The sequence below is a fragment of the Canis aureus genome, chromosome X, assembly GCF_053574225.1.
Source record: "Canis aureus isolate CA01 chromosome X, VMU_Caureus_v.1.0, whole genome shotgun sequence".
NCBI classification, from domain to species: domain Eukaryota; kingdom Metazoa; phylum Chordata; class Mammalia; order Carnivora; family Canidae; genus Canis; species Canis aureus.
Window position 1 is genome coordinate 123,236,933 of NC_135649.1, and position 20,976 is coordinate 123,257,908.

Consider the following 20,976-nt stretch of genomic DNA (forward strand, 5'->3'; position numbering starts at 1 on the left):
TGGCAGCTCCTGGGTGAAAAAGACACAGCCTTGGTGCACACGTCTCTGTGCAACCCTGCACTTTTTTTTTTTTTTTTTTTTTGCAGGACCAGGTGTTCCAGGGGAGGAAGAGCCGGCATTTGTCATTGATCGGCACCAATAACTCGCTTCCCTTTGCTCGTGTTTAATTCTAGATGTGAGTTTCTTTTTAATTTATTTTTATTTTTTATCATTATTATTTTTTTGAGTTTCAACACTGCTTTAGGCGTGAATGTTTAGCTCAGTATCTGGGACCCCTCGTTCCTTTTCTTTGTCTCTTCTCGGTGGGAAGGAGACGACATGCTCCTGTTGCTTCACGAGGACCCCGTCCGTCATGGACGAACAAAGCATCCTTTATCCTGTACCTGGCAGCCCCTCGTGTGCCTTCTGATATTACCCGACGCACTTTCGATTCTGCAGAATTAAACCTTTTTTTTTTTTTTTTTTTTTTTTTTACATGCTCAGTGTGACCTGACGTTTCCCTGCACAAATTCTGTGAGCTCCCTAGAAAAGGCATTGTCGCTGAGCGGTCACCCACTAATAGCCGCCACCGCGTTCCCGTCGGTTTCTATCATCGGGTGTTTAAATATTTCAAAAGTTTAAATATTTGAATCGTTTAAACAATATTTTAAACATTTCAGGTGTCTGAATATTTAAGTAAAATAATATTTTAAACATTTCAAATATTCGAATATTCAAGTTAATATTTTAAACATTTCAAATATCTGAATATTTAACTTAATATTTTAAACACAAGTATCTGAATATGTGAATTATTTAAATAATATTAAAATATTTCGGGTATCTGAATATATGATAATTTAAAGAATATTTTAAACACTTCAAGTATCTGAATATGTGAATTAAAGAATATTTTAAATATTTCAAGTATCTGAATACATTAATTACTCAAACAATATTTTAAACATTTAAGATATCTGAATATTTGTATAAAATAATATCTTAGACATTTCAAGTATTTGAATATTCAAGTTAAATAATATTTTAAACATTTCGAATATTTGAATATTCAAGTTAAACAATATTTTAAACATTTCAAGTATCTGAATATTTAACTTCATATTTTAAACACTTCAAGTATCTGAATATGTAAATTACTTAGAGTATTTTGAATATTTCAAGTATCTGAATAAATTAATTACTGAAACACTATTTTAAATATTTCGGATATCTGAATATTTACATAAAATAATATCTTAAACATTTCAAATATTTGCATATTTAAGTTAAATAATATTTTAAACATTTCAAATATTTGAATATTCAAATTAAACAATATTTTAAACATTTCAAGTATCTGAATAATTAAATTACTTAAAGAATTTTGAAATATTTCAAGTATCTGGATATGTAAGTTATTTAAACAATATTCAAATATTTCAATCATCTGACTGTGAATCATTCAAACAATATTTTAAACACTTCAGGTATCTGAATATGCAAATCATTTAAACAATATTTTAAATATTTCAAATATTTGAAAATGTAAATGATTCAAGTAATCATTGAATCTTTCAAATATTTGAATATTTAAATTGTTCAAATATTTGAAAATTTAAATTCCTTAAATAATCATTGAATCTTTCAAATATTTGAATATTTAAATCCCTCAAATGGTTGGATATTTAGATTAAATTTCGAATATTTGAATATATAAAGTATTCAATAATTTGCATACATAAATTATCTAAATACTATTTTTAAACATTTCAAATCTTTAAGTATTTGATCCCTGTCTTACTTCCTGTGCTGTGGTCCGGGAGCTGAGGTTGCCGAGAGCTGTCATTTTATTGCTTCCCTAGATGTTGGCCCTCACGGAGGCATGAGGTCAACCCTGGACATTTCAGTTCTTAAAAAAGCATAATGACCCACGAGGGCTCTAAACATAGTCCGGGCTCTGGACGGGAGCTCTTTCTCAGGACGGCCTGCACACTTCGTGCCTTTGCGAAGCAAATAGGCTTCGGAGGTGCTGGTTGCTTTCCTCGTGCTTTGAGTTGTGCGGTGGCCCCCAGAACAAATCAGGGGTGCGCCGTTGGACGTGAGGCTGCCGAGCGGGGTGGTTTGGGGATGAAAGCAGCAGACGTGAACGTTGTCCCCGAGCGGCCTCACGGTGCATGTGTAGCAGCTGCTGACCTGGTGCCGGCTGGTTGGCGGAGGTCAGGTTACAGCCAGCATGTCCCGAGCGCTCCCTCCTACCCGTCGTTGGTGAGCTGGCCTGTGGGACTTGGTGGCGGAACCAAGATAAAGGAAGGACGCGGGCGTGCAGAACAGAGGGTGGCGTGCAAGGTGATGCACGGTGATCCCCAGTTTGCAGCCGGGTTTGGGAGGCGGGGCGGGTGGGGAAGCATAGAAGGCGTCTGGGCTGCAACTGAGCTGCGTCCGGGAGATAAAATGAATGGGGAGAGTGGCCTAGGGAGCCCCTCTAGTCAGGCTGGTGTGCCCTTGCACAGATGTGTGTGTGCATTTGCACCAATTTCTGGGGTTTCAGTTGTGCCTCCCTCCCTCTCAAAAAAGATATGTTGAAGCCTTGGCCCTGGTACTTGTGAAGGGGGTCTTACTGGGAAATAGGTGCTCTGCAGATGGTCGAGATAATGTGAGGTCATGAGGGTGGGCCCTAATCCCATAGGACTGGGGTCCTAATAAGAAGAGGGGCGAGGGCACAAATATGCATGTGGATGACCACGTGAGGACACGGGGAGAACATGGAGTCTGCTCACCAAGGAGAGAGGCCTCACGAGGAACCAGCCTCAGCTTGTCCATCCATCCACCCGTCCACCAACCAGTCATCTATCTCTGCATCCATCGATTCTGTTTATCGAGCTATCCATCTGTCTATCCATCCATCATATCTATATCTACCTATCTCTCTCTCTATTTCTCTACCTAATCTATCTATCCATCCATCATCTCTGTCAATCTATCCATTTTATCCATTCTATCTATCAATCATCTATCAATCAATCATCTGTGTACGTATGTTTGTATGTATCTACCCATCTATCTCCTTGGGTTGTGGCCTCCATGGCTTGCTTGTTCAGTGCACGTGGCAAATTCTGGGATGCGGACACAGCAGGTGCACACCCCAGCTTTGAGGGGGGCGGGACCCCCGGCGGGTCAGCCTCTCTTCCTCCCCTGCGACGGCCTTGCCTGATGCAGCCTGGGGGCCGGCCTCTGTGGGACACACGTCAGGCGTGCATTTCAGTGCATGCGTGTGCAAACTATACTTCAGTATCTGTACATCGAAGCCGCTGTGTGCAGGCTGAGCAATCAAGAGCAAAGCCTTTACATCTGCATCCCCGTTATGGGGTGTCCACGGGGCTCTGCAGCGCCGTCTGCTTCTAAAAAATAAATCCTACGTGCGAACCAGTCGGGATTTGGAAGGAATTGAAAGCAGCTCCTGTAGAGCGGGTCCTGGAGGAGGTGGGATGCACGTCGCAGAACATGAAGTTGACTGCGTTGATCAGGAAAGCATGGCGGGCGCATGGATGGGGGACACATTTGTGTTTGCAGGAGGTGGGCATGTAGCAGGTCCGCGGGGATGGGGTCTGCTTTGCACACAGGGTTGAGCCCCGACACCTCGATGGGGAGGGAGCCCCGCAGGCGGTAGCTGTGGCGCTATCTCTCCTGCCCGTCGGGCCACGCGGCCCCCAATCTCGTTTCCAGATGCTTCCTGGGCTTCCGTCTTCTTGCACCTGCTGTGCATCCTCCCTTGCACCTGAAGCATGTTCACACGCCTCGCCCGCTGCACGCCGCTCAGGTCGTCACCTCCTGCCTCCGCTCTGGCTGCTGCAACTTCCCTCCATCGTGCACGCCTGTCCTCGGCCCCCTCCAGAGCAGCAGCTCCTGCGTGCTTCCTCGCGAGCCCTCGCAGGCCTGCCCCGGAACCGGCCCGGATGCAACCGCCAATGGCAGTGCGCAGGACCGTGCAGCAGCGCAGCCCCGGATGGCGGGGGCTCGCGTGCGTGCTCGCCTGCTCCGCAGACCCGTTGTTGGACAATGTGCATTGCAGGGGTTGCCACGGGGCAATGAGAGACACGGTCACTCTCCTTCCTGGGGCTCGCGCACGCCTCTCCAGCCCCACAGATGTCCCCCTGGCAGCTTGAAGGCCACGCCATCTGGCTCCCTGACCCCGACGTGTGTGTGAGGTCGGCTTTGTGCGGGAGCCGGGGCCCCGGTTGCACTGCCCCACGCCCCTGCCTGGCGAATGTCCCCCAAAAGCGCATGTCTAGGACCATTGATGCATGAGTGTTGTTTCCAGCTGCGGTTAGGCCAATCAAGGCTGCTGACTGTTCCCTGAGTGACTGTGGACACCAAGGATGGGCTAGGACACCCCACAGCGTGGATGTGTTGTAGGCTGTTCATCCATGGCCCTACATGCAGGGATGTGGCTGTAGTGAGAAACGTGGGCTCCATGATGGCAGCCCACCTTGCATATCCAGCACATTCCTGGAAATGGTTTTGTGGCATCAACAGATAAATGTGTTTCAAATTGCACTAGATAGGGACGCCTGCGTGGCTCAGCGGTTGAGCGTCTGCCTTTGGCTCAGGGCATGATCCCGGGTCCGCGGATCAAGTCCCACATGGGGCTCCCTGCATGGAGCTTGCTTCCCCCTCTGCCTGTGTCTCTGCCTCTCTCTCTGTCTCTCATGAATAAATAAATAAAATCTTTAAAAAAAGTTGCACTAGATGTTACCCGAGGACACCCCCCCACACACCCACATGGACTTTTCTTTGCATTCCCATGCACAGTATACATGAGTGTCTGCTTGCCAGCACCATGTCAGAGAAGTGTAGCATCAAAGTGTTTGCACTTTTGCCAGTCAGATGGCATCTTGGTGAGTTTTCGTGAACATGTCTCTTATGGGGTAAAAACTCACACTTCTTTGTAGGACCATTTTGTATGTTTTCATATACAGAGTTATGTTTGCCCTTCTTTATAGAGTGTTTTTTTTTCTTGATTTGTAAGAACTCTTTACATATCGGGAAAAAAGCCATTTGCATGTGATAAGAGTTGCGATTTTTAAATGGCTTATCACTTATTTCTAGCTTTGCTTTTGGTGTGCTTTTTTTTTTTCTTTCATTTTCATAGTGAAATTTGTCTGCTTATTCTTCTCAACTTTGACCTGTAGTTATGAAGGCATTTCATATTCTGAGGTTAAAGATAAACGTATTCATGTTTTTCTTCCCCCTGCTACGTTCATTGTGTAACTTCTTCACCTTGGTTAATTTTGATGGGTACTATATGAGGTATGGATCTAATTTTGCCTTTTTTCCCAAATGTCTATTTATGTGTCTCAACACCGTTGATTGAAAAGTCCATCTTTGGGGCACCTGGGTGGCTCAGTTGGTTAACCGTTGTCCAACTCTTGGTTCTGGCTCAGGTTGTGATGTGAAGGTCCTGAGATCGAGCCCACGTTGGTTTCCACCCTCAGCATGGAGTCTGCTTGAGAGTCTGTCTCCCTGTCTGTCTCCCCCCCCCCACCCCGCTTGTGCTCTGTCGCTCGCTCTCTCTCTCAAATAAAGACATAAATCTTAAAAATAAAATTAAGTAAAGATTTTCATCTTTGTCACCTTTATCAAATGCTCAGTCTCCCGGGGCTGGCCAGTTCCTAGAGATACCAAGCGCTTCGCCCGGGAGCACGCCTCTCACATGCCAACCAGCCAGTTCAGAGCCCTCGCCCCACCAGGTCCGGGACCACACGCTTGGCCTCTGTCCACCCAAATCACCGCAACGCCAGGGACGCACAAGTAGGGACGGGCCCCCGTGACCCAGAATCTACTGAAATTATTCACACCAGCTCATCCTAAACCTGCTGAGCCTGCTTACCTCACCCATTTCTTCCCACGGTAAAGACTCTTGTCCACGTCTGCCTGTCCTCCAGTCCACGAGGACTCGGACCACAGTTACCGACTCTCAACTCCCGTTTTCCGTCGTGTGTTCTCACGTGATGAATTCTTCCAAACGTGTACTCTGCTTTTAAAACTCTGACTTATTTCTTCTTCTTCTTCTATAGTTCTGGCCCCACAACCGGAACGTGTTGCTATAGTGACCGGAGGCACGGATGGAATCGGCTATTCCACTGCGAAGCATCTGGCGAGACTGGGCATGCATGTGATCCTAGGTGATAATCGTATTTTTGGTTAATGGAAGATACCCAGTTATATCCGTGTGCAAACAGCGATTTGCTTAGGGGTAAAACAGATCTGGGAAACACCTAAGGATGTCCTTATAAGGACTCCAGCCCTACTGAGTGACAACCCACCTTAATGACCTCATTTTACCATAATCACCTGTTTAGAGACCCCCTTCCAAATGAGGTCATGTTGTGAGGACCTAGGGATCTGGGCTTCAACATACGAATTTGCAGAAGATGCACCATAGCCCACAGTAGACTCTGAGCACGTGTCAACGTATTGGCTTCCTCGGCAGCTGTATCCTATTGACACTACATGTTCCATTCTTCTGTTTGAAACTCTGTCTGGTCCTTATCCTGGCATCAAACTCTTCTTTGAAAACAAAGGGATTGGGATCCCTGGGTGGCGCAGCGGTTTGGCGCCTGCCTTTGGCCCAGGGCGTGATTCTGGAGACCCAGGATCGAATCCCACATCGGGCTCCCGGTGCATGGGGCCTGCTTCTCCCTCTGCCTGTATCTCTGCCTCTCTCTCTCTCTCTCTCTGTGACTATCATAAAAAAAAAGAAAAAAGAAAACAAAGGGATTTTCTTTGCCTGGGGAAAACAGACAGCTCAAATCAACCCATTCTACTTTTGTTAGTTTTCCTGGTGCATTGGGGGTAGAATTTTTAATCAGCTAGCAAAAACGATACGGTGCACATCACCTTTGGGGAAAAAAAAAATACACACACACAAAGCAATTCATGCTAATTATGTCCCCTATTGACATCATTTGCATTCAGTTAATATCTTTCATGGTGTCCGTTTTTACAGAAATCATATTATATGTCTGGTTTTAGGGTGTGACGGATTGCTTTCACTTCAGAGTTTCTAAATAATGTTGTGTGTGGTCCTTATTCATTAATGATTTATTTATTCCTTTCTCTCTTTTTTTCCTTCAACTTTTGCCTGCCATCATTTATTGAAGGATAATTTCAGTTAAGAAGTGATCGTTGGGGCTGGGTATTTAGACATGAATGTGTTCTACTCTTTCCTGTCTCTTGACGAGCGCGGTACACAGCCAGGTTTCCCCTTTCCTGGTGCTTGGGCCCCTTTGGCGTCTACTGATGCCTAAACACACAAACCAAAATCCATAATATTGTAAACCAAATGGGGCAGCCCGGGTGGCTCAGCGGTTTAGCACCACCTTTGGCCCAGGCCGTGATTCCGGGGTCACGGGATCAAGTCCCATGTCGGGCTCCCTTCATGGAGCCTGCTTCTTCCTCTGCCTGTGTCTCTGCCTCTCTCTCTCTCTCTGTCTCTCATGAATAAATAAATGAAATCTTTAAAAAACATACTGTAAACCAAATGGTATTGAGATGCAGGTAGAAAAATAGATAAGAACACAAACCTGCCACGAAATCACAGACTTTGTATCTTTATACGACAAATAACAGGACCTACTGGTGGGCTCAGTAACTCCTACTGATTGGAAGCTGTGATGATCCTAAACTTTATTTTGAGACGGCTTCAACCCCTGAACTAAGGTCTGCAAACATCTCTGGTTTGTGTCGGTGGCCAAGTCACAGACCCCGCCCATACTTCTGAGTGTTGTCCACAGTCCATTGGGGGTCGGCCACCATGATGGTATTGGTTGTTGGTGTTGAAACTCACAGACCCCCAGAATTCCATGGTGGGAGGCTTTTGGGGGGCTCTTAACCCAGATGGGGAGCCCCCAGGTCTAGCCATTGTGACCTTCTGTTGTCCTCGGAAGGGTATGCTCAGCTGGTCCTTCAGTCTCATAATCAAATGGGCTCATACTTCTAACTTTGAGCTTTCTTTTTTCACTTTTGCAAAACATGACTCCACAATTTAAAAATTTTGTATCACATGACCCTTGCCCTATGTCATTTTTCTGAAAAAGCAAGTTTCTTACAGTGATTCCTCCCTGATGGACCCATTTAGGCATTTTTCTCTCATAAGCCATGGGGGTCTGCAGAATGATGCACATTCAAGCACATTCAAGCTTTGGGAGGGGTTGATTACTTCCTGGTCGACCTCACTGTTCTTTTTCCTCACCAGTATTTTTTTCTTCAGGAATGTGTCCTAGTTCCATTGTCTGAATCGATGTGGAAATGATAAAATGGTTTTTGACAAGTCCTTGCGAGGACAGTCTTTACCAATGTCCGTATCCACCCCCCTAGATGAACAGGAGTTGTTGGCAGGTGCGGGGGTCCTGCAGGACAGGAGACCCATCTGAGTGTGCTCTTCCAGAGCTCCCCTTCAACTGTAGCATCCCCATGATATGTTTATTTCTCCCTGGGACCTGAGCACGTCATGGAGACAAGGTGTGTGAGTGAAGGGTCTCAGATCTCTGGGAGACAACTGCCATGTCTTGGGTTTCTGCCACCATCTGGGATGACTTGATCAAAGTGATGTCAGAAGGAGCAGTAAGTCCCCTCTGAGGGCCGGCTGGATCAGAGCTAGTGGCAGAAGTAAGCTGGTGGAGCAGGATCCTATGGTCTGAGAACAGGTGGGGGCTGGCATCCCCCCCTGTAACTTCTCTAGTGCACTTGTCTTCATCTTCTTTATTCTTTGTGAACCCAGGCAATGCTGCAATGCAAAGAAAAAAAATGGTTCCATTTCTGTGCTTTTTGCTTCAGTGTGGTGGTTTAGTCTAGATGGGTTAGGTCATGATGAGGTCTAATTGGGTAGCTCATGATGAGGTCTAGTTGAGTGGGTCATGAGGAGGTCTAGTTGGGCTAGGTGATGAGGTCTAGTTGGGTGGGTGATGATGAGGTGTAGTTGGGTTGGTTCATGAGGAGGTTTAGTTGAGTTAGGTGATGATGAGGTCTAGTTGGGTTAAGTCATGAGGAGGTCTAGTGGATTAGGTGATAATGAGGTCTAGTTGAGTGGGTGATGATGAGGTCTAGTTAGGTGGGCGATGATGAGGTCTAGTTGGGTTAGGTCATGAGGAGGTCTAGTGGATTAGGTGATAATGAGATCTAGTTGAGTGGGTGATGATGAGGTCTAGTTAGGTGGGCGATGATGAGGTCTAGTTGGGTTAGGTCATGAGGAGGTCTAGTGGATTAGGTGATAATGAGATCTAGTTGAGTGGGTGATGATGAGATCTAGTGGATTAGGTGATGATGAGGTCTAGTTGGGTGGGTGATGATGAGGTCCAGTGGGTTAGGTGATGATGGGATCTAGTTGAGCAGGTGATGATGGGATCCAGTTGGGTTAGGTGATGATGAGATCTAGTAGGTTAGGTCATGAGGAAGTCAGGTTGGGGTTAGGTCATGCTGAGGTCTAGTTGAGTGAGGAGCGAGCAGGTACTGCAGACACAATGCAGTGAAAGCATGTGAGGAAGCACATAGCACCCATGCATCTGAGGACTGGAGCCCCAGCTCTCTTGTTACCTCCTCATTTAGGAGTTGTTTCCTGAGCACCAGAAACAGTCCTGCGAGCACCAAATTTCTCCTTTTCTTGAGTTAAACAGAGTAAGCACCAGCTGTGCTCCTCACCCTCCTGCATCTTCTTTCCCACCGAGCTTCTGACGTCTGCATGGGTCACAGTTTGACCCCTCTCAGGCAGTCCAATCAAGCATGAATCTTCCTTCCTCCCTGAGTCCTTCAGGGCATAATTGCGTATGCTCTGAGAGGGACAATTTTTCACTTTGTGTGACAGTTTGCTAGAAGGCCACTTAATGAAATATTATCACTGGACACTTCAATATAAATCTCACATTAAATACAAACTAAGAGATGTGTATATTCAGTTTCAAATTTTCCAATCCCAAGTCCATTAATGTTTAAAGAATACTCCATTACTTGCTAGAGAATTGGGAAGGGAACCTGGATCCAACGCAAGCACATTAATAGTGCTATAAATACATTAATTATTAAATTTCTCATCTGCTCACGGTGTCTTCATTCTTATAGTCACAAAATACTGTTTTGGTGGAGGATCTTTCTTTGTAATTCTTCATGAACAGCCATTGAAGGTTGAGACCAGGGGCTAGTAAATTTTTTTTCTGGTGTGGACCAGATAATAACTATTTGCCTAGGTGTGTCTCTCAATGATCAACTCTGCCCTGATAGCGGGAAAGCATCATTGTCAATATTTAAAGCTACAGTCATGGCCATTGTTCAATTTTTTTTTTTTTTTTTTTTTTACATCAGGCAGATCCTGAGATTAGGCACTAGCTTCCTAGTTTGCTGGCCCTGGTTTGGGTTCAACAGCTTTATTTTTTTTTATTTTTATTTTTTTATTTTTATTTTTATTTTTTTATTTATGATAGTCACACAGAGAGAGAGGGAGAGGCAGAGACACAGGCAGAGGGAGAAGCAGGCTCCATGCACCGGAAGCCCGACGTGGGATTCGATTCCGGGTCTCCAGGATCGTGCCCTGGGCCAAAGGCAGGCGCTAAACCGCTGTGCCACCCAGGGATCCCTGGGTTCAACATCTTTAAAACTTTGTCCTCCACAGAAAGCATGAGCCGAAGGCAGACCTGCTGTGCTTGTGCCCACCTTCTATCCTGGTCAAGTGCTGTCTCTTACACAATATTTGCTCAGTAAATGTAGGGAAAACTCTAGTGATTGCATAGAGTCAAGGTTCCATATCCAGCTCTGGGGAGCCAGCTGATAAAGATGACCTTTGCCAAAAAAAGTGCCCGTGTCCATACCTCTAATACAATGCCTTAGGGAGAGTATGAGCTGCCCGTTAGGGGGAGCGGCCACCATGACCAGTTTCCTCTGCTGGTTTGATGCCCTCCTGCTTCCTCTGGACATTTATATCTTTTTTGCAAACATGGAGCATCTCTCCCAGTTCGTGCAAGCTTCCACCGGGCCACCCCTGATGCCAGAAGGGTGGCCTGGTAATGGGTGGTTATTGAATATTTTAAAATCGCACGGGATTTCAGAAATAAGCTCATGCATGTACATAGCCCCAACTCAAAGAAAGGTGAATTTTATTTTGTTGTCTTCGATGCCTACAACACTGACAGATGGAATACAATTTTCTGGTTATCCCTGACACGGCATCCTGCCTGTCTGTGCACCCCGCCACGCAGGACGACTCTCGGAGCAAAAAATCTAACAACCGTGTAATAGCGTCTATTCTCGAAGGGGGCCCCAGGTGGGAGGGTCACGCGAGCCAGCCCTTCCCCCTTGTGACCTGGCCCTCCCAGGCTAGGTGTGTCGCCTGGTGTCCTCATGCCACCTGTCAGTTCTCGGGGCTCTGGGGGCTTCACACCCACATGTGTGTTCCTCAGATGCCAGCTCTAATCCCCTTCTGTGGAAGCGCTCCCATGACTCACCCATGCAGGGAGTCTCACGGTTGGCTCACCCCGCAAAGGATCTGAAAATCTGCCTCAGGTCCAGTTGTTTGTGATGGCATATGGGAAGACGGGATCTCCTGAGCTTCTCCCCCGAACTGCAGCCCCATGTGGCACGCCTTAAAATTAGGACTGTGCGCTCAGGGGCACAGTTGGGAAGCAACACGCCTTCCTCCAAACATCAGTGCACATTCATCTAGTCAGACATTAAGAAACCTGTTTCACTATTTCAACCCCCAAATTTCATAGTCTTTTTTTTTTTTAACAGTGATGTCCCTCACGTATGAAACACTCTTTGCCTTTCTTCTAAACTCAACGACCACCGGAGCCATTTCTCTGCCGGTTTTTACAGAGTCATGGATAAGGAAATGGGAAATCCCAAGTATGGAGTTTTTATGGGATTTTATGGAGTTGTGGATGAGGAAATGAGAAATCCCAAGAATGGAGTTTTTATGGGATTTTATGGAGTTGTGGATGAGGAAATGAGAAATCCCAAGAATGGAGTTTTAATGGGTTTTTATGGAGTCGTGATTGAGGAAATGGGAAATCCCAAGCATGGAGTTTTTATGGGTTTTTATGGAGTCGTGGATGAGGAAATGGGAAATCCCAAGTATGGAGTTTTTATGGTTTTTTATGGAGTCGTGGATGAGGAAATGCGAAATCCCAAGTATGGAGTTTTTATGGGTTTTTATGGAGTCGTGGATGAGGAAATGGGAAATTCCAAGAATGGAGTTTTTATGGGTTTTTATGGAGTCGTGGATGAGGAAATCCCAAGTACATAGTAGGAATGTCCTATGATCATGTTTATAGCTCAGACCACCAGTGAGTGGGAGTTGCTGAGTGTCCGCTAAAAGTTTCTTAGCAAGGTCTATATCTGCTCTGACCTTCCCACCAACATTTTGTTGCTTAGGCTCCTCTTGGCTCCCCTGCCCCGACCCAGCCACCCCCCATGTTCATTGTGCCGCCAGGTGCCTGACGCCCCTGTAATCATCAAAAGGGGAAACTTCATACAAATGCATCCTTCTCGCCGATCCAGGCTAGAGGAGAGGCTTTGTCTGGTGATAGGTGGCGTTGGCCGCAACTGCCCTGACGGCCCCGTTCCACCCCATGGCACGATGGGAAACCGTAAAGAGATCCCTCCGGGGTTATGTTTTGCGTCTCAAGACAGCATTTTGTCATGCTCAATAATGTCTGAACAACATTCCCACCGATCCTATCTTTTCTTTTCCTTGTAGCTGGAAATAATGACAGCAGTGCCCCAGACATCGTGAGAAAAATACAAGAAGAGACTTTGAACGACAAAGGTACTGCTCGCCAGCCAAGCGGCTGTTTTCCTTGGTCTGAGTGTGTGTTTGTGGCTGAGCCCCGGAACCCGGTGTGGGACCTGGGATCGCCAGCATGGGGTAGGGGGGTGGTGGTGGAGGTGGCACTCGGGGGGCAGGGGATGTCTCTCCCTCTGGTGTGTTTCTTTTGGAGATTTCCGGCCCCCGCTGGCAAGAGACGAATGGCAGTAACCATGTCCCCGGGAGAGCGTTGCTGTGTAGGCGGCTCCTGGGGAATGTGTTGGGAAGCGGTGCTCGTTCTTGTCTCTCGCTCTCACCCCGTGTCCATCTCCAGGGCTGCAGGCCCTCTGCGGCATGTCTTCATGCGGGAACCGTGAGAGGCACCTGCCAGCAGGTGCTTCTACTGGTTGCTGGTTCTTGACTGGAGATCATTCAAACAGGGATGTGTTTGGCTCCACCCTGCTCTGTCGCAAACCCTGTAGCGCTTGCTCTCTCTCCTTGTTCACCCCGAGCCGTGGACACCTGTCTGTAATATCTCTCCTGCTTGCAAGTGCTCTTGAGTGCCTTCTGAGCCCTGCTCGTGGGCCTTATGTGTAAAGAAAGAAGATACAGGGCTCCTGGATGGCTCCGTCGGGGAAGCGTCTGCCTTCAGCTCCGGTCATGATCCCAGGGTCCTGGGGTCAAGCCCTGCATTCGGCTCCCTACTCAGGAGGGAGTCTGCTTCTCTGTCTCCCTCTGCCGCTCCCCCTACTTTTGCGCTCTCTCTCTCAAATAAATAACAGAAAAAGAAAACATGCACGTGACCATCTTGGACTGGCTCCAACCAAGATGGCGCCTTGAGCATGTCCCATGTGCTGGGGCTTCCCCTGTCTGAGCGTATGGTGGATCTTCTTCTTCGTCTTCCCTTTTTTTTTTTTTTTTTAAGATTTTATTTGTTTATTTTGAGAGAGAGAGAGCATAAACAGAGGAGGATGAGAAAGAGAGGGAGAAGCAGATTCTACGCTGAGCATGGAACCCGACATGGGGTGCAATCCCATGACCCGGAGATCATGACCTGAGCCAAAACCAAGCATCAGATGCTTAACTGGCTGAGCCACCCCAGCGTCCCAATGGTGGTTCTTCTTAATAGGCTAGGAGAGAGCGAGCCACGGATGGCAGTCAAGTCCAGTTAGCGTCTGTCCCATGGCGTCCTTATTATCTACCTAGGTCATACAGCGCCGCTGCGAAACTTGCCATTTCACCCTGTCCGCATGGCTGGGGGACGTCCTGGGTGCCTCCCACCTTTGTGACATGATCCCTTTGATCCTGGGACACAATAGGCAGCTGTTTCCCCAGAGCCCAGAGCTGGTTCCACTCTTTGTATGACAACAGGTGGCTGTTGCAGACGGGAGCCGATTCCTTCCGCCACCTGCCCTGCACAGAAATGGTCATGATACGCGATCTTTGTCCCCTGTCCCCATTTACCATGGCTTAAGGAGGTGGTGTTCTCCGACACGCTTGTGTTCCCAGCCCCGCAGCATCACGACGAGTATGTTACAAATACAGATGCCCAGCCCTGTGAGGAGTCACACCCTCTAAGGATGGGCCCAGAAATCTGCATTTCTATCTGGTTGACCCCTCACAGTCCCACTATTTCGAGACTCAAAGAGGAGTCTCATGGAAAACCGCCAAATCATGTGTTCTTTGAGACTTTTGAAGCATTCCGAATATATATTTTAAGAAAGGACAGTTTGCCAAAACTTGCTAAGGCAAGTTAGGTTATAACCTAAGCAAGGAGGGAGTAAGTGTTCGTGACGTTTAAGAGCTTCACACCTACTCACAAACCCATAACCAGTAGCCCTGTTTGTCGGAGGAAAGAATGTTCTAGAAGCCCTGTCTGACATTAGAAATGACTAATGCTGGCTCCTGTGTTGTGTGTTGAGATTGAGCTGTGGGCGTGGAAAGGCCATGCATCGAAGGGACGGTTCTGTGTCCGCATGTCCGCGCTGGAGGGGAGGCCACCGAGGGTCTTGGGTCGGCAAGGCAATGACTCATGATCGCAGGATGGCATGCTCACTTCTGAGAGCGGTCACCCGCCTCTCGTCAGCTGATGGCGCCTCCTGCCGTCGGCTCCTGTTTCTTCTTTCCCATCAAATGCCACAAAGTTGATGCACCGAATTAGTATCTGGGAGATCCAGGCAGTAGGACGGATAACCCTTTGGGTGCACCCCTGCGGGCTCTAGAGTGCCAGCCCATCTCGATGCATGCTGCACCCCCTTCCTGCCTCCCACTCCTGGGCATCTCCATTTCTGAAAGGGGCAGACCCTGTGTGTGTACAAGAAGCATGGCTCTGTGTCCTTGGTGAGGGCATCTGGCCCTACTTTGCTTTGTCCTTTCTGCTTCTTAGGACAGGACTGACAGATGCCCCGAGGGTGGTCATCAGTCTTGGGCTTAGCCTGGCCTGGGAGTGGATGTGCGGGGTCGAGGAGGTGTCTGGCCCTGGGCTGGGTGAGCCCTGAGGTGTGCAGCATGGGTACTCCAAGTGGAGAACCTGTTCATGGCGGTCGCCTGTGTCCACTGTGACTGAATGGGTCTGTGGAGGGCGGGGGGAGGTCTGAGCCAGACACACACACACATTTTAAGTGAATCTTGGCTGCATTGAATTAAACAAGAAAGTAACACTATTAGTTTTATATTAGAAGTGAGTGAGTGGAGGAGTTGGTCAGTGCAGGGCCCCTTCTGCCCGCTGTGTCAGGTGGACGATGCTGGGGCTTGGCTGGATGGGGGTAGTTGGGTGGTGGTTCTTGAATAGACTTGCACTTTGGCTGAATCTGCATCCAGGCTCGGGAGCCCCCCCAAGGACGCCATCCCGGGAGCCCCAGGGCCGCTCTCTGTGCCGTGGGACAACAGGTATACCAGCAGCTCCTGTGGGCACCTGCTGGGGGAGCTGCGTCTCCCCGTCCCTTGGCCGCCGCCCGTCCGTCAGCAGCCCTCCTTCCTCTCAGCACATCTCCCTGTAATCAAGTCTAGCTCGGGATGCTCTCCAGAGCTGAGCTCAGCTGCAGACGCTTCTCTCCACACCAGCGTGCACCCACCAGAGCCTCTGAAATTCTTGCCCACACACCCCCAGTAATGCAACTTGGCTTGGCGCCTGTGTGAGCCACACTTATTATGGATTATGGCTCTTCTGTGATTTCTGTGTTGGGTAATTGTGTCTCTGCTCTGCAGAGTCCTTGTCTTTTTTTTTTTTTTTTTTGAGCCAGCAAGCACACATCGTAACATTAGATACGTAATACATAATACGTAGATAACTGTCAGAATGCAATGATTTCTCAATGCCTACCACCTTTCCAGCCTACCTCTACCTCTTCTCTGGACTCAATCTAAGTAAAAAAAAAGAAAAAAAAACAAAAACAAAACAAACAACCAAAAAAAACCAGAAAACCCAACTAATGCTTAAATGCCTCATCCTCCTTAGGTTCTGGAGCTTTCTGCCTTTGAGGTCATGGTTGGTCGAGACCCTACTTTGGGCTGGGGTGGGAGGCTGCCCACGTCCCAACCTTCAGGTGATTGAGCTCTTGGAAGGACAAATTTATGAGTGTTTTCAGGGACGGAGGCGATATGGCTCATCTCTCAACTGAGCCGTTTTCCAGGGATAAGTTTCAGTGCCTTGTCATCCTGTATCCATGGCGCCACCAAAATCTTTATTGTTCTTGAGTAATAACTGCTGAAGAAAGCCATCTCTTTTGGAGCACCTACTCCTGCTTATCTAGGACCAAAATCAATAAATAAAATGCAAAATAGAAGTACAAAACCCAACACCACCACAAAAACAAGTGACAGACGTAACAGGATCCCAGTGAGCATGAGCACAAACGGGAAAAGAGCTTTGAAATACTCTTAAAAGTACTTAGAGAAGGTATTTCTGTTTTGCACGTTAGCCATAGACTCTCACAAGCTGTGAGAATTCCCTAATCCTAAATCTTCCGTGTGGCGATCCCATTGGAAATACAACGTCTGTGATCTTATCAAACAGGCTTTGCTTTGTGCTCTTGAGAAATAGCTTGTTGACCAGTTTCCATCTTCCCTGACATCATTCTGCCAGCAGTAGTTCATCCGTCTTTATCGGGAAGTGGGGCCAGCTGTTTGATTCACGGGCTTTGGCTTAGGTATTAGGTCCAAAAAATCGCTTTTGTTGAAAGAGACCATTTCCTGCACCCAGAAAAGTCAGTTGTGTTGCCCTTGCCGGCCAGACAGTTTCAGCTTAGAAATCCATCTTTGAACTATAATGTTTGGATCATCCAACTGGCTGTAAAATATTTTAATTGGTCATGGAAGCAAAAAAAAAAAAAATGCTATGATGTCAGTTCAATGTGCATTATGGGAACAGGTAACAGCATCCCTGGATCGCCATCTACTAGTGTTCGTCATCCGAGGGAGATTCATATCTCGAATGTAGACCTACCGTGAGATGAGTAGACACCTACCATGTTTCTTCTTCTCGTAGACACTCTGATTCTGCAGAATGGTCCTTCTGGAGCTTGGTCCATTGGGACAACCTTGAATGAGTGTTGATTGCATGGATCTCTTGATTCTGCCCACCGGTATCCTTTTCCTTTATGGCATAGAGTTCTCAACGCCCCGTTCCTATGGTGGAGCACTGGATGGAAGTTTGTTGGCCAACAGTCAATGATATCCCCAAGAGTAGTCTCAACAATATTCTGCACGTACATTCAGGTCTGGTGTATACTCAAGACGCCTTGTCTTCCTTACTTAACATAAAATAGCCCTTATTGATGTAAATTTTTCAAACTTGAGTCCTATTTTATTTTTTTACCCTTCAGTTTTAATTCAGTGTCCTGGGTTGGGCAATAAGCAGCCACGCTGGCTAGCTAGACGACAGCCAGGCAGACGGACAGACAGCTGGTTTCCTGGGGGTAATTAGAAGGTTTAGAAGGTCACTGTGTCTTTTCTGAAGGCATTGGAGGAGTCGCTCAGCACTTTCTGAAAATTTAATCGGCTATTATAGGTCTCACCTTGTTCCTTACATTAAAGGCTCCTCATCTCTCAGCCTTGCAACGATTAATTTTAACCTTTCGAAACACTAGCAAGGTGAGTTCTATGAGAGAGGGCAATTGTCTGCCTGGTTTCCTTAGCGCCTCTATAAATACCTAGAGGATTTAAAAAAAAAAATCCCACGAGAAAGAATTTCCATCCTCAGAGCGCCTGCCACGTTCTGCTTCCCCCACCAATAATTTATGGACGATTTTCACGGCCCACAGTGTCATCGGCCGTTTTGTTTCTGCTTTTCCCCTGGACACGTCTCAAGTGGTTCCTTCGAAGACATCTCAAGATGCTCTGTGCATCTAAGCTACGTGATGCGACATCATGCACGTGAAACCGTTTCAAAAAATTATTCTAGAAACGTTCCTTCCGTAGCATTTTTCCCTCCTGGGAAAGTGAAGTGGGGACTTCAGTTGCTGTAAAATAGAAGCATAAGGTAAGAAAGGGTTGTTTTTTTTTTAACAATAAACTGGAGTGTTCTGTAAAGATATTTTACACACATCATTAAGACCCAGGGATAGGGCCGCACGTTCTCAGTGACACATGGTTCTCAGCAGACAGAACCGAGCGTGTTCCCGAGTGAGAAATCCCTTAGGTCCCCCTGCTAGCCGATGCTGTAACCCCTTACGGGCAGGAGAGTCTTTGTGAGGTACTGTAATGCCTTGGACATAAATATTTATAGTTCCTGTATTTGCAGGTTTTATCTTAAAGGCTCTTCTTGTGGAATCACATTGCACTCCCTGCAGAGAGCAGGTGTGAGAGCTGCATGATCCCAAGTATTTATCCGCAGATGAGGTGATCCCTTTGTATCCCCATCTTCCCCTGTGGCCCCCAGCCCCCCCCCCCCCCGCCCCGGCCCATAGATGCAAGTTTCCATCTGGGGCTGTTTCACTTCTTCCTCATAAAATCCTGCAAGCATTTCTTTAACTGTGAGTCTGCTCATCGCAAGTTTCCACACCTTTCCTTTGTCTGAAAATGTCGTTATTTCGCCTGTGTTTATTGCAAGGTATTTTCCGTGGATACAGAATTCCAGATTGAGGACATTCACTGACCTCCAGGATATTATTATTATTTTTTAAGATTCTATTTATTTGTTCATGAGAGACACAGAGAGAGAGGCAGAGACACAGGCAGAGGGAGAAGCAGGGTCCCTGCAGGGAGCCTGATGGGGGACTAGATCTTGGGACTCAGGGATCACGCCCTGAACCCTGCCCCTGACCCTAGGGTATCAAAGTTTTTTTGACATGAATCTTTATCATTTAGGATGAGAAGTCAGCTATAATTATTATCAGTACTTCATGAATATAAGTGTCTTTTTCCCATTTCTTCTGTTTTCAGAAGTTTGAGAATATGCATAAGTGTGGTTCCTATTTCTTCCTATGTTTATCCTGCTGGGGTGTAAAAGGCTTTCTATATCTGTGACTAGTTGGGCATGATCAAATTTAGAGAATTTTCAGTCATTTTTTTTATAACAATGTTATCTGCTCTGTTCTTTCCATCTTGTTCTTATGAGTCTGCAATTACACGTACGTTAGATAGCGTGACGCCGTCTGGCATCTCATGGAGCACTGTTCATTTTATCCCAGCTTTTAAAAATTTTGCTCTGCGCTTCAGTTTGGATAATTGCTGTTGACCTACCTCAAGTTCACCGAATTGTTTTTTTCAATTGTGTCTATTATACTAAAAATTTTTTTTTTAAATTTGAAACAGAGAGAACACGTGTGGGGGCAGGGGGGCAGCAGAGGGACAGCAACAAGCAGACTCCCTGCTGAGCAGGGAGCCCGATGCCGGACTTGATCCCAGGACCTTGGGATTGTGACCTGAGCCGAAATTAGATGCTTGACTGACTAAGCAACCCAAGTGCCCCTATTATACTTTTAATCCCATCATTGGATATTTAAAAATATATTTTATTTCTCTATTCATGAGAGACACAGGCAGAGGGAGAAGCAAGCTCTCTGCGGGGAGCCTGATGCGGAACTCGATCCTGGGACCCCAGGATCATACCCTGAGCTGAAGGCAGACACTCAACCAGTGAGCTGCCCAGGGACCCCCATGATTGCAGGAAAACAAACTGTTTTTCAGGTTCAGGGTTTCCAATTGGTTATTTTTAGTTTACCTATATTTCCTAACATTTTTCGTGTCCTCATCCTTGATGCCCATCTGTTCCTGTAGGCTCCTTAATAGGTACTAGTTATTTTGAAGTCCTGTCTGTGAATTCTAACATCAGCGTCATCTCTGAGTCTGTTTCTATTGTTTCTTTTCTCTCTTGACAGCAGGTTATGTACATGTTGTTCTTTCTTTGCACGTGAAGTGATTTTTGTTGTGTATTAAACACCGTGACTGATCCATGGTGCAGACTTTGGGTTCCGTTGTCTAACTCTGAAGAGTGTTGAGTTTTGTAGCAAGCAATGATAAGACTTGCTGAATACCTATATCTTATGGAAGCCCAGCTGAAGGTCTGGTTGTCATGAGTCTATTTCATTGTTGCCCTCGGGCCTTGGACGGAGCTCTTAATGTTGAGACACAGCCCTTTCTTCAAAGACATAGACCATCTCAGGTTTCAGGTGAGAGTCCAACATGCTTGCCAAACCCTTCCAACTTGGCAGGACTTAAATGTCATAGTGTCTCCCCAGCACCAGGCAGCGGCTGAAATTTCTCTGCTCACCTTTCAACCTTCCAGCTGTTGTTTGCTTCTGAGCACCTTGGTGTCTCAAGTTGGAGCCTTTGAAATTCAGTCCTCAGCCAAGGGTGCACAGGAGTTTCTACTCATATTTTGGTGCTCTGTTCCCCCACCCCCAGGCCTTTTGGTTTTAGGATTGTACCTGTTGATTCCAGCTGCCCTGTAACAGCCTCAAACTTTGACCACTGACCTCTTAGCCCATCTATTTATTATGTTCTGCTCAAGCTCTACGCCTGCGCACCTTTCAGTTTTGGCATTGTACGATCAATTCCAGGTGCCCCAATAACCCTAAACTCCGATCTTTGACTCCTTGGCGCCTCTGTTTACTGTTTTCTGCTTGAGCTCTGCATCTGTGCACATTGCAATCTGAGAAGTACCCTGTAAGGGTGGGGAAAGCGATCAAAGAGAACTGTCTTTTGCAAACCAGGATTTGTGGTCATTCTCTAATAAGCTAGTGAGGTTACAGTGAAGAGCCCGAGGA

The 20,976-nt window shown here is 46.8% G+C and overlaps 1 protein-coding gene across 1 annotated transcript in view; it reads left to right on the forward strand.

The window, feature by feature from the left end:
- DHRSX (dehydrogenase/reductase X-linked) overlaps positions 1-20,976 on the forward strand; it is a 139,145-nt gene that overhangs the window by 19,176 nt on the left and 98,993 nt on the right. The window contains exons 2-3 of the mRNA XM_077888790.1: positions 6,054-6,161; positions 12,722-12,790. Of these exons, the coding sequence (XP_077744916.1) occupies positions 6,054-6,161; positions 12,722-12,790 (177 nt within the window). The remainder of the gene's footprint in view (positions 1-6,053; positions 6,162-12,721; positions 12,791-20,976) is intronic.